Genomic DNA, 13,949 nt, shown 5'->3' with positions numbered 1-13,949 from the left:
CAAGCGTCTGCTTGTCCAGACCACGTTTCAGTCATGAAACTCTGCTATCAATCAGATTTACCTCATTTTTGCCATTATCCCTTCATTGCTACAGCAAGAGCTCATTCTGTAGGAAATAGAATATGTTTCAAGGCTCAGGCTCACTGCAGTATCTCCTCAGTATCAGAGCATCTCCCAGAATGTGTACTTATTTTTTCTCCTCCAATAGAATAAAGATTTATTTTTTTGCTTATAACCACTATTAGCTCTTTGATTTTGTTTTGTTTTATATTTTTCAGGATTAACAGTAGCCTCTGTGAACTTTAGTAGGTTTTTTTCAGAGTTTACCAGTAGTTGAATAACTTCTATGGCTCTTGGGTCATTTATTTTGGGGGGCTGACACAACTAACCTTCAGTAGTTCCTTTGGAGCTGGTGCTGACTGCTGCTGATCTTCCCATTGTGGTGGCTTCAACTGCTTTTATCCCACTGGCTTTTGTAGATGTAGTTGCTTTTAGGAAATAGGGAAATAGAAAGATCAATGGCAAAATAATGGTAGAGGGTGCTGAAAAAATGGTGGATTAGAACTTTTTATGTAGGTACTTACATGTATACTTTTGTGTGTACTTACAAACACATAAACATGTATGTGTTTAGAGTTATAAAATTCAATAAATTGCAAGGTATTATAGTGATGAAAGGAACATACTGGGTACAAGTGATTGTAGCTCAGAATATTTCCTTTGTTGGGATTTCCAAGAGTGACAGTTGTTGCTGATACTGGCATACTAGTGCTTACAAAAGTGATGGGACACAGATTAGGTGGGAAAGGCTGTATTGGTAAAATTCAGCACTGGCAATCCCAAGAGAAACAGAATTTCTTGAATGTGTCTGGAAGTGAGTGTATACACGTTACACAAGATGAGAAAGAGAAGGAAGGACAAAGACACGCTTCTGGGGCTGAGCAAAGGGAGCATGAGGGAGGGAAAATGTTCTTGAATTGGTAAATAAGTTGAGAAGGAAGAAGCGAAGGGAAGAGGAGGGAGAGGAAGAGGATTTAATCCCATATGGCTACTTGCTCTGAGTTGGAATCTTTCAAGGGATGGGTTCTTCCTTATACTGTTCTAGTCATTCTAGCAAAGCTTTATATAATGGATAGAAAATAGCCAGTCCCTCTTTTCATGAGCAGATCACAGCCAATCCTTATTAGTCTAGAAGCAGAGGAAGACCCCATCTCAAGGCTTCTTTATAAAGAAGAGAGAAAAGAATACCCATTTTAAGCTAGTTGTAACTCAGAAGCTAAGGAGGAGATATAGAAATGTTGATTCTTATGTCCAGGCAATAAGTGCCAAGAACAAGGAAAATGAGGGTTGATTTATTGTCTGGCTCATGACTGACAGCTCCTGAGAAGCTGGGGTAGAGGACAAAAAAGGACAGAATGCAACTAAGTGTTGTTAGATTGAGCCAAAGAAGGAATTCTGTAGATCTTCATGTTTCTGGTTCTTCAGAAGGATCCAAAGTGTAACAAGGAAATGCTGAGGGCTAGCCAGCTGTCAGAAACACCTGTTATTGCCTTGACTGGATCCATCTGAGCTGCCACTGACTTCAGATGATGATGTTCTTGACAAAATGATGTTTTCAGTTATGTTTTTCCCACTGATTCCTATGGATATTGTTGCTTTTCAGGCAACAACAGAGAGGTAGGTGGTGATTGAGTAGCAGAGGATAACTGAAAAGTGATGATTCTCTTTGCATAGTTATATATTTAAGATCATAGATATGTACCTTTGGTTAGATGGAGGTATTTAAGTGAATAGATCTGCATGTGTATATCTGCATGACTACATAAGATACAATCTTATATTATCTCAAGGATTAGAGTAATAGGGAGGGTTAAATAAAGGATTTTATAATTGAACCTCCAAGTGCTAGAGAATTACTAGAGTTTATTAAATTGAGAGTTGCCATGGTCGGCCCTGCACTTTAGGAACATCATTTTGATAGTTGTGTGGAGAAGTGATGAAAATGGGGAAAATTTGTAGCATGGAGACCAACCAGAAGTCTCATTTAAAATCAAATCATGCATTGAATAAAGCCTACATCAGGGTACTGTCAATTAGAGGAAAGAAGGGATCATACAAGAGAAATGTTATGATGGTAAAATCAATAGGTTTTGGGAACAGATTAGATATGAAATGTTGAAGAGTAAGGAATCAAGGGTAGCACTTAATACATCAGCCTGAATAATGGCAAGGTTGGTGGTACTATTGAATGTGTCTGGAAGTGAGTGTATCCCTATTCACATCATAGAAGATGAGAAAGAGGGAAAAACAGAGATGCTTATGGAGATAACCAGAGAAAGCATGAGGGAGGAAGAATGTGTTATATTGGATAAAGAATTTGAGAAGAGGAAGAGAAAAGGAGGGAGAGGAAGAGGATTCATTCCCAGATAGCCATTCCCTTTGCTGGGATTTCCAGGGATGAGAGATAGAGACGAGTCTAGTAATGTTTGCAAAAAGAATGGGAAATAGGTCAGAATCCAGGGTTTTTCTATCGTGAACAGAGCATTGTCAAGAACCAAGCCATTATTGATCTTCAAATCCAAAGGAAGATCACTAAATAGAGTTTCAGGCACCCCAACAATTTGGTTGCTAGGGTAAATCCAGTGGCCATCACACCAACCTCAGGAACTCTCTTTGATTTGATGAAACGGAGAAGAGGGCTGTTGGCTGCTCACTTCCTTCATTTTTCATAATTTGGCAGTATGCTATGAGTTTGGGGAAAGAATGTCCAGTAGTAAAATTGCAGGAAAACCCAAGCCAGTTGTGAATAAGGCTTACTGACTTAATATTCAGCTGTGGATCATCCATTACCTGCTGCTGAAAATGTACCTCTTTAATAACACAGAAGAAAGTAAACAATGAGCGTCTTAGGATCTGAAAGATGGGAAAGTCTGTGCTGACAACACCCAATAAAGGAAATCCCAAGAGAAACAGAATCTTTCTCTCTCTCTCTCTCTCTCTCTCTCTCTCTCTCTCTCTCTCTTTCTCTCTCTCTCTCTGTGTGTGTGTGTGTATGTAAGAGAGAGGGCAGCATGTTTGTATCACTGAAAATAAAAGAAAGAGAGACTTGCATTTGAGTGGATGGAGTAGAAGGGAAGGAGAATCATGTGCTACAAAGTAGAAAGAGGAAGGAATTGAAAGAGGAGCAGGAAGGGGCTTCAGTTCCACATGGCTATCTCCTCTGTGCTGAAATTTCACAATGTATTGATTCAACCTAAAACTGTCCCAGTTGTTCCTGGAAAGGTTAAGGTAATGGATAACCATGGCAGGATCCCTTTCCCAATGAGCAGAGCACACACCACAGCTGATCCTCACAGATCTAGAAGCACAGAAAGGTGCTTCTCCAGGCTTCCTTACAATAAATAGATTCACACACACAAAGGCAACGTTGACACAGATCTTCCTATTAAGGAACTTACATTTGACTAAGATGCACCACTTGCCTATTGATTTACCTGTTTGGAGACTTCCCATTGTAATAGTTGTGTCCAATGTTTGCCCACTGGTAACTGGAAGGGAAAAGGAAATGAGTCTAACTTACCATTATCTAAGTCTGTATAAGTACCAATCCATGATAGCATAGAGGCAATGGAACCCCTCTCTTAGGGATTCCTCTGGGGAAATTCTTGGGAAAGCTAATTGTTTTCCTGTGATCCTTTGCTATTCCACAAACCAGGGAAATGACAAATATCTGACAAATAATAATGGCAATGACCTGGGAGTTAAATGATATAGAAAAAAAAGTCTATCACTTACCTAATTTACTTTCAGTGACTGGACTGGCTAGTGATTTAGTGGTAGCTTCTGAGGAACAGAAAAGAAGAACAATATTAAGGCTTTACTATTAATTTAATCCTTTCACTAAATTCAAACTTCTTGAGCCTTTTGATGCAAAAAAAAAATTTGATGGTAGGATAAAGAAATTTCTGAGGGACAATTTGCTCAGAGATTTCTACTTAGGATGATGCCTTGTTTTTTGTTTTTTTTTCTTTTCTTTTTGGTGAGGCAATTTGAGTTAAGTGACTTGCTCACATCACAAAGCTAGTAAGTGTCAAGTGTCTGAGAGCAGATTTGACTTCGAACCTCTTGACTCCAAAGCCAGTGTTCTATTCATTGTACCACTTAGCTGTCACTTAAGATGGTACCTTTTGAGCTGGTGATACTCTGAATTAATGATAGTGTGGTATTCCCTAATAAAAAAGAAAAAAAAATCTAAGAATAGAAAAGTGACCAATTTACATGTTCATGATTTTGGCAAGGGGTAACTCAGCCAGAAGGCAATATAACAATATTAGCCTTTTGCCACATAAGCATGTCAGTCCTAATTGAAGCAGGGCACTGAAGTTCAGGGGAATCAAATTAAGTTCATAAAAGCATGGCCTCTATGATACTCATAATCATTTTGGTTAATGAATAATATACAGTTCTCTCAGAACTAGTTTACTGGTTCATCTTAACCCCTTAGATTTCTGAGCTCTGGCCCTTTGAATTATGTTTGTTATTACAGATGCAGCCTCACTGACCCCAAGCAAGGATTTCAATTTCTTCCTGTTTAAGAGTTTTCTTGATCATTGGTCTATGTCAACTCTGTTTTGGGTACATAGTTTTCTTAACTGAATTATCATCTGTATCACTTCCCTGTAATGGTCTTAGTTTGGTTTTTTGGAGATCTTGGGGCAGCCTTCGTTTCAGTAGAGTTATCACCACGAGTATAGCCAGATGTTAAAGTCCAAAATTCTTTATTGTCTCCTTTGCCTGGTGCTCTGCTTGCTTTCTCTGGCCCTGAGTCTAGTCCCAGGACTTATGCTTCAGCCTCCAGCCACTACAAAGGTGGATGATGGAATGAATCTGTCTCTCCTCCCTCTGAGAGATTAAGCTACCAGCTTATATACTCTACACTGAGTATAAACCAATCATTATATTACTAAGAAACCATTATTTGTTGTAAGATTAAATCAATCATAACTGAACTTAGAGAACTATTAAAAGCACCATGCTAAACTAGATAACCATTGTATTTATCAATTCCACCAACTTAACACCTTGTAAGAATCCTGTTTCAGAGTTCTGGCCCATAACTCTCTCCCTTAGTATGATTACCTCAAGAACTCATATTAAGTGTTCTCTTTCTATATACTTTTGCACTTAATGAGCTTTTCAGCTTTAATTGGTACAATTATCATCTATTCTTATCATTACAAAATATAATACATCAAATTCTCCATAATATGTAAATTACATATACATTAAATAGATATGAGTATTATATATTTATGTAATGTATTAATACAGAATATGTTATAACATAATATGCAGATATATTCATATATATGCTTTACTCATTTTGCACTAATATATTTGTATATTATGTTATATATTATCATGGTACATTATTTATGTCATATAACATAGTATATGTTTGTATATATAAATAAAGCATAATATATTATATAATATACAATGTATAATATATACATGATATAATATAAACTATAGTTTATAGCATATATAATATAATTTATAAATATTTTATATGTTATATATTACATTAGATAACATATTCCATTAGTATATAAACTCCTTGATAGCAGGGATTGATTCAATTATGTCTTTGTATCCCTGAGACATAGTAGAGGCTTCATACTATTTGTTAATTAGTTGAATTATCTTTTGATTGAAAATTTATTCTTACATACAAATAGAGAATTCAAGTGACATATGGACTAAGAAACTACAGAGAAAATAGAGACTAGACTAGTATGTGTTGACTGTTTTCTCTGAAGGATTTTTTTACATTATTATATATTATAATCCTAGTTATATTATTATAGATAACACATGTTTATTATATATATATATTATATTAAGTATAAATACTTTATTGTTTATGTAAATACTATATTATTATATATTATTTATTTTACTTAAAATCAATTGCAAAACCTTATTTCTAACTTCACAACATTTCTTATTTCTCTTGCTTTCTCACTATTACATAACCACCACCTTAGTTTATGCACTTGTGCACTTTTTTCTTATTAGTCTCCTACTCTCAAATCTTTCTTTGGCTGCAATCCAGCCAAAATAATTTCCCTAACACACAGGTTTGACTTTGTCCTTCAAACTCCAGTGGTTTTCTGCAACTTCTAGTATCAAATATAAATTTTTCCTTTTGATATTTACAATTTTTTGCAACCTGACTCCGATCTACCTTTTGGGAATATTTAGATTCTTTTCCTTAATCATCTTTGGAAATAAACCCACCAGTGTTATTGCTGGGTGAAAGGGCATAGGTAATTTAATAATTATTTGGGCATGATTCCAGATTGTTCTTCAAAATAGTTTTGGATCAGTTCACAGTTCTACCAATAGTGAATTGGCATCCCAATTTTTCCATATCCCCCCCAACATTTGTTGTTAAATGATATCTAAAGTTTGCTTTAATTTGAATTTTTCTAATCAATAATGATTTAGAGCATTTTTCATATGACTATAAATTGTTTTGATTTCTTCATTGGAAAACTGCCTCTTCATGTTGTTTAACCATTCATCAAAATGGGGAATGATTCATATTCTTATAGATCTGACAAAGTTCTTTATATATTTCAAATATGAGACCTTTATCTGATAAACTGTCATAAATCCTTACCCCCATTTTCTGCTTTCCTTCTAATATTAGTTATAGTTATTTTATTTGTACAAACCTTTTAAAATTTAATGTAATCAAAATCATCCACTTTACACCTTACTTTGCTTTTCACCTCTTCTTTATTTATAAATTATTCACTTATTCATAAGACTGATAAGTAATATATTCCATTTTTTCTAATTTTTTTGTTCTCTTTTATTTCTAGGTAATAAATCCATTTTGACTTTTTCTTGGTGAATGGTATATGATATTGGCCTATGCTCAATAACTGCCATACTACTTTTTACCTTTCTCAACAATTTTAACCAAATAATGAATTCTTATTCCCAAATCTTGAATCATTACACTTGTCAAATACAAGATTATTATGTTTATTTCCTGCTGTAAATTGCATGTCTACTCTTTTCCATGGATCTACTTTTCCATTTTTTAGCCAATATGAGATAGTTTTGATTATACTATTATATAGTTTAAAATCTGATACTGCTAAACCTCCTTCCTTTAATTTTTTTCATTTTTTTCCTATGATATTCTTGACTTTTTGTTCTTCAAAAAGATGCTCATCTCTTATTATTTCTTCTTAGTGTTTTGTTTATGATATAGAGGGATGCAAGTGATTTGTGTGGATTTATATTTTATATTCTGCTACTTTACTAAAATTATTGTTTCAACTTTTTAGTTTAGTACTTAGGATTTTATAAGCATATCATCATATCATCTACAAAAGAGATAGTTTTATTACCTCATTCCCTATTCTGATTCCATTTTTCTTTTCTTATTGCTATTGCCAAGATTTTTAATGAAATATTGACTAAGTTGGTGACAATGAGTAGCCTTATTTTATATCTAATCTTACTGGAAAAGCTTCAAATACTTGCTGATTGTTTTAAATATTTTTTTTGGTCAATTTAAGAAAAAAATCCATTTATACCAGTATTTTCAAGTGTTTTTAATAGAAATAAATGTTGAACTTTATCAAAAGCTTTTCCTGTATCTAATGATAAAATCACGTGATCTTAAAAATTACGGACACAATTTTGTTATTTACAAATTTGTGATTTTATATTATTATTGCTATAATCAATTATGTTAAGATTTTCCTTATGTTAAATCATTCCTGTATTCTTGATATGACTCTTACTTGATAATAATGTATATCTTTGTAACATAGTATAATCTTTTAGCTAGTATTTTATTTAGGATTTTAGCATCCATATTTATGAATGAAATTGATATATAATTTTTTTCTCTATTTTTACTCTTCTTGGTTTAGCATCATATTTCATAAAAGGAGTATGACATATAATTGGGCAAAATAACTTCTTATAATTGCTTTAATTTCACTTCTGTTAATGAGATATTCATAGTTTAATTTTTAATACTAGTGATTTGATTTTCTTCTCTTTTAAAAATTATATTAACAAATTATTTATCTGTTTTATTAATTTCCTTCCCCCATAAACTCAGCTCCTAGTTTTATTTATTAATTTGGTAGGATTTCTTATTACTCTCAATTTTATTAATCTTACCTTTAATTTTTAGGATTTTCAATTTAATGTTTAACTGAAGATTTTAAAATAGTTTTTAAAAACTGCAGACCCAATTCATTAGTCTGCTTTTTCTCTATTTTATTGATATAAGCATTTCAAGATATAAATTTTCCTCTAATCAGTGCTTTTGTTGTATCCCATAGGTTTTGATGTTATCTCATTGTCATTCTCTTTAATGAAATTATTGATTATTTCTATGATTTTTTCTTTAACCCACTCATTTTTTAAAAATTAGATTGTTTAATCTCCAATTAGTTTTTAATCTATATTTCTTTGGTGTACTCATTAAATATAATTTTATTGAATTATAATCTGAACATGATATTTTTAATATTTTTGCTTTTAACTATCAAGTTTTTATGTATTAATATATGTATAATAATAATACTTTTGTAAAGGTACAAGAATCATTGAGAAATAGGTATATTCCTGTCCATTTCCATTCAATTCTCTCCACATATATATCCATATTTATTTATCTACCTACTTATCCATTGAATCAACCAGGGTTTGGGGTTTTTTTTTTTTTTTTGCAACAATGCAAATAACACTATACTTGGTGCCATATTCACTTCAAATTTCTTGATTAAAAGGGCTAATTGTGATGTTAATCAATAGAAAATAATTATGTTCTGAGAATATAGTAACTCCTAGAATAGTCATTTTCTTCAAAATGAGGTAGGGGAATATAGATTTCTAAAGTATAGACAACTTTTTAAAAGGGAACCCTCAAAGTTGAGAAATTGTCTATTCTAGACAAATTAATCAAATTGCCTGAAGTCTCACAGCCAATAATTACTGAAGTAAAGATTTGAACTTGGGTTTTCTAATTGCAAATTCAGAGTTCTTTGTATTATGTCACACTGCCTCACTGAATTCAAAGTCTATACTTCAATAATTTCTGAAATTTTCAAATTATATTTTTTAGAAATATAATTTTATAAATTTTATAAAGCATATTGTAGTAAAATTGGTGAAAAGCAGAATTGGAACTAAATCTCAAACTTTCTCATTTCCATTCTTATTTACTGATATTTACTCATTTTCCTACTTATTCATATTCCTTCCAGTAGTAAATCATTCACAAATAACAATCTATTCTGTATATATGTTTTATATATATATATATATGTAATACAAAGTAACATTCTCTAAATTTTATTGGTCTGTATGCTATGATTTGAACAAAGATCTATTAAAGTTTAAAACTACATTCTGACAAACTAATTTGAAAAAAGATTGTGTGGGCATAATTGAAATAATCCTATAGAAGAAAAATCAACCAAATAAATTTTTAGGGGAAAAATTAAGTCAATTGCTTTTATTTTCTGTACTATAAAATCGCACTCTGGTGTTTTATAACTCAATAAAGTTTTCTTCAATGGAAACTTTCATTTCTCTGTTTCATTCTACTAGGGTTCACATTTTTAAGCTATATTCTGAATTCTAATTAGAAATCTTAAATATGGAAGGTAGATATCGCATATTTTAAATATATAAAATGTAGTCGTCTTTTATCATCTCTCTCAGTTCTTTTTATATGTTACGTAATAATTATTTTTCAGTACATTGACTGATCCAAATTGTTCATCACTTTGGTTTTTTTTATAAAAAAGAATATGCAATAGCAAACTGAAAAGTACTTGGATATAAATATATGAAGCATTTACCTGAACTTGTCAAAGCAGGACTTGTAGTAGCTTCTGTAATAATCACAAAGTAGCAATTAAAAACAATGAAAAAATATTATCTTCAGGTTTAGAACCTGTATTTGCCATGATATTTTTATTCTTTTAATTTTTAAAAAATGACATTTTCTATGCTCAGGAGAAAATAAACAAGGAATAGCACAGAAGAAATGAAGATATCAAAACGTTTGTTCACATGGCTGCATGCCACTCTTAAATGACTCTTTTGTGGACTTGGTCACTCTTTCTATGCTTTTCCCTCTTCACATTTTAGAATACTTTGATTGATAATCAATTTCACAGCTTTTGCATCATGGCTTCCAGAGGTAGTTCAGTAGGGGAGATCCTAGGTAGTAGGAATTCATTTCAGTAGCAATTCATGTGTCAGCTACCCAGAATAAATGCTAGGAAGGAAAATGGCTTTGGGAAGCAGACTACATAGCACTGGCAGGGAGATAGCAGAGATATATTATAAATGATGTGCATGTCCACTTTTAAATTTTGTTTTTACAATACGTTGGATAGTGTGCTTATTTTCTACAATGTGTGAATTTTTGATGGGGAAAATTCATCATCTATTCTTTCATAAGTCAATTGGAGCAAAAAAATGCAGTTACTCACCATTGCACTGTAATTGTCCTGCTATGCAAAAACTGAAAGTTAAATTAAAAAAATAAGAATGATCATTAAAATTCCTCCTCACAAAAGCAGACTTTTAGAATATATACTCTTTCACTTCTAAATTACAGTCAAAAAATAACTTTTGTCTAATATTGAAATACAATTGAAGGCTCTACCCTCAAAATACCACTAATAGTTTGCTCTTACCACTGAAGAAGAAACAAAACCACAATTTACAATTCGCATCTACAATTATACTACATAAGATTCCTAGTTATTTCAATGGATGCTCCTTATTAAAAAGAGAGTTTAAAATAAAGAGCAGGACATGAATTTAACTTCTGCATTTTCACCTTTCAACACCATTCTGTCTTTTGACTGTGATAAAATATAAGCTATTGGATTTGCTTCCCTGAAGCCTCATTGGTATCATATACATTTTAGAGTGTGATATGTTTAACTAGTAGACTTTTGTGAAATGTCTCCAGTATTCATCACTATAAAAATTATATTTAAGAAAGTTATATCCAGATGAGATGATATAAATATTCAAGAGATACACAACTACAATTGATCAATGATGGACAGAAGCAGCTACACCAAAAGAAAAAAAAAACACTGGGAAATGAATGTAAACTGTTTGCATTTTTGTTTTTCTTCCCAGGTTATTTCTACTTTCTGAATCCAATTCTCCCTGTGCAATAAGAAAACTGTTTGGATTTGCACACATACATTGTATCTAGGATATACTAGGACATATTCAACATATATAGGACTGCTTGCCATCTAGGGGAGGGGGTGGAGGGTGGGAGGGAAAAATCGGAACAGAAGTGAGTGCAAGGGATAATGTTGTAAAAAAAAATTACCCTGGCATGGATTCTGTCAATAAAAAGTTACTATAAAAAAATTAAAAAATAAAAAAAGAGATACACAACTAATAATTTATTTTTTAAAAAACCTGCCATTTGGTTTAATGAATATTATGATTGAAAATGACATGCATTTGTCTGTACTACATATCAAAGATCTGAGAATTCATTTATATGGGAATTCTATACACCAATACTGGGAATCACTCATAAATTAAGTCATGGAGAGACATAATCATTGTCAAAAGAAGTAGTGAATATCAAAGGAGGGATTCAAAGTCAGGTCTCCTAACACCAAATCTATCACCATATAACCTATTCCAAATGTATTCAGTGCATTAATTTTGAATTAAAATTTCAGATGGAGAATTGAATATTAGAAAAATAATAGGCACTGTACCATGTTCTTCCACATTCATCTTCAATCATTCCACCTGCTGGTATTACATCATTGTAGAAGCAGCTGCAGTCTGATAATTTGACACACTTCATGGTGTTTTCATCCAGATAGGGGGCACTATCAGGGCATTTAGCATAGCAACCTGTATATAAAAAATTATTGAATTAATTGCAACTCTATTGATATCACCATGTATAAATTTATTAGGTAAAGTTAGTTATCCCATGGCCAAATACAAATGATGTTAAAATGTTAAGACTTCATATATATTAGAAGATTTATAAAAGCAACAGGACTCAGACAGAATCTTTCCTACTAAGCTTCAATTAATAGAATAATAAAATTATAATTAATTTTTTTTCATTTCCAGTATCACTAATGAGAGGCTTTCAAAATTGTTGCAACAGAGAATATAATATTTTGTCATTAAGATTCTAGAAGTATGATGGAATCATCATTCTGAATATCAGTTATTATAGCTGGAGATATAGAAGTTATAAACAATTGCTCGAAGGCTTAACAAGCCCATTTCATATTCTGGATGTGTTGGGCTTTTGAATTCTTGATATCAACTAGTTTTATTTTGAGTTGTATCACTCTCCCACAAAAAGTGTGGCTATTGTATTTTTTTGTTTCCTTTAATGAATTTATTAAAGGCAAACTCCATCCATTTGACAGATGGTATAATGGGTAGAGTTGAATCTGGAGTCAAGAAGCCTTGATTTTGGATAGTATCTCAAACACTTTCTGCCTCAATTTCCTCATCTGTAAAATGCAAACAATAATAGCATTTGCTTCAAGAAGATTGTTGGGAAATTAAAAAAGAAATAGTGTATGTAAAGCATTTTGCAAATCTTAATGCATTACACAAATGCTAACATTGTATTGCAAAAGATATTTTTATTTTTTAACTAATTATTTGTTAGGAAATGAGCAAAACAGATTTTGTAAATAAATTGTATGTAGTACCTTACAGTTTTATAAAGCAAGACTCCTTTATTTTCCATAGAAATTTATCAAAAAATTCCTTACCTTCCAAAAGAGTAGCAAATTTTTGTCCAATAAGATGATCTTTGCATGTTTTTGCTTTCACTGTTCCACAGGGCTCATAATGCCAGCTGCATTCACCAGGAGCATTGTAAAAATCACAATAGACAGCTGTAATTGAATTGTGCCAAATTACTTTCATTTGTGGAAGGATAACTTTAATCTTTCATTTACCAAAATAGATTTTTCAAAAACATTCTCATATGAAAGAGATAATGAATTTATACAATATTTCATTCATTCCTAGTCAATTGCTCTGACTTTATTTTCTAAATAAAGATTATCTTTAAGATAACACATGGGGTAAATACAGGATGTTCTAAATATGTTTCTAAGTTTTGCTTAAAACTGCACTAAGACTTATCATTTGAAAACCTCAACTTTCCTTTGACCAGAACAAAAACTGTAATTTTTTGACCATTAGAAGAACAATTTTTAAAGTTAATCTCCAATTTATTCAAATTGACCTGCTAGCTACTCATTGTACATGATATTCTATCTTCTGCCTTATGCTCTTGCACAATTCTCCCTCCCACCTCTCTCCCACTTCCCCAATCTGGAATGTGTTTCCTACTACTCAAAGAATTTTCAAGACTAAGTCAGATGCTGTTTCCTACATTAGGCCTTTCTAGATTTTCCTGTCATTACTACTCTTTCCCTCTTGAAATTGTTTTGTATGACTATATTTGTTTCTGTACAATTTGTATCTCTCAAATGTAAGCAACTTGAAGGCAGAAATAAATTTATATTTTTCTTTATACTCCCAAAGCCTAGCACAGGACTGGGTCTTTAATAGACATTCAATAAGTGTTTAATGCAATAAATTATGCAAAAGCTTTCTAATAGTTTTAACTTCTAATGAAATGAAATGGAATTCACAACTTATGGTAGAGATTCAGAGATCCAGGACTGTACTAAATAATATTATTATCTGCAGAAATACAAAAAATACTTTGATATGATATATATATATATATTATACATACACACATACGTATGTATGTATTCATGTAGACATGTATTTGTTTCTTAATATCCAGGTATTCTCTTTAGGAGCAAGAACAATGAAAACTGAAAATCTGAACC

General features: G+C 31.9%; 1 protein-coding gene across 1 annotated transcript in view; it reads right to left on the bottom strand.

Moving 5' to 3' along the window:
* Positions 1 to 232: 232 nt before the first annotated feature.
* LOC100915265 (mucin-19) overlaps positions 233 to 13,949 on the bottom strand; it is a 44,730-nt gene continuing 31,013 nt past the window's right edge. Inside the window, exons 23-29 of the mRNA XM_031940168.1 lie at positions 12,849 to 12,974; positions 11,817 to 11,958; positions 10,548 to 10,579; positions 9,909 to 9,941; positions 3,796 to 3,843; positions 3,495 to 3,548; positions 233 to 488 (exon numbers count right to left, since the gene is read on the bottom strand). Coding sequence (XP_031796028.1) covers positions 385 to 488; positions 3,495 to 3,548; positions 3,796 to 3,843; positions 9,909 to 9,941; positions 10,548 to 10,579; positions 11,817 to 11,958; positions 12,849 to 12,974 — 539 coding nt within the window. The 3' untranslated portion in view covers positions 233 to 384. The remainder of the gene's footprint in view (positions 489 to 3,494; positions 3,549 to 3,795; positions 3,844 to 9,908; positions 9,942 to 10,547; positions 10,580 to 11,816; positions 11,959 to 12,848; positions 12,975 to 13,949) is intronic.

The sequence above is a fragment of the Sarcophilus harrisii genome, chromosome 5 (genome assembly GCF_902635505.1).
Source record: "Sarcophilus harrisii chromosome 5, mSarHar1.11, whole genome shotgun sequence".
Classification (NCBI taxonomy): Eukaryota; Metazoa; Chordata; class Mammalia; order Dasyuromorphia; family Dasyuridae; genus Sarcophilus; species Sarcophilus harrisii.
This window is presented reverse-complemented; position numbering and strand designations above follow the sequence as displayed.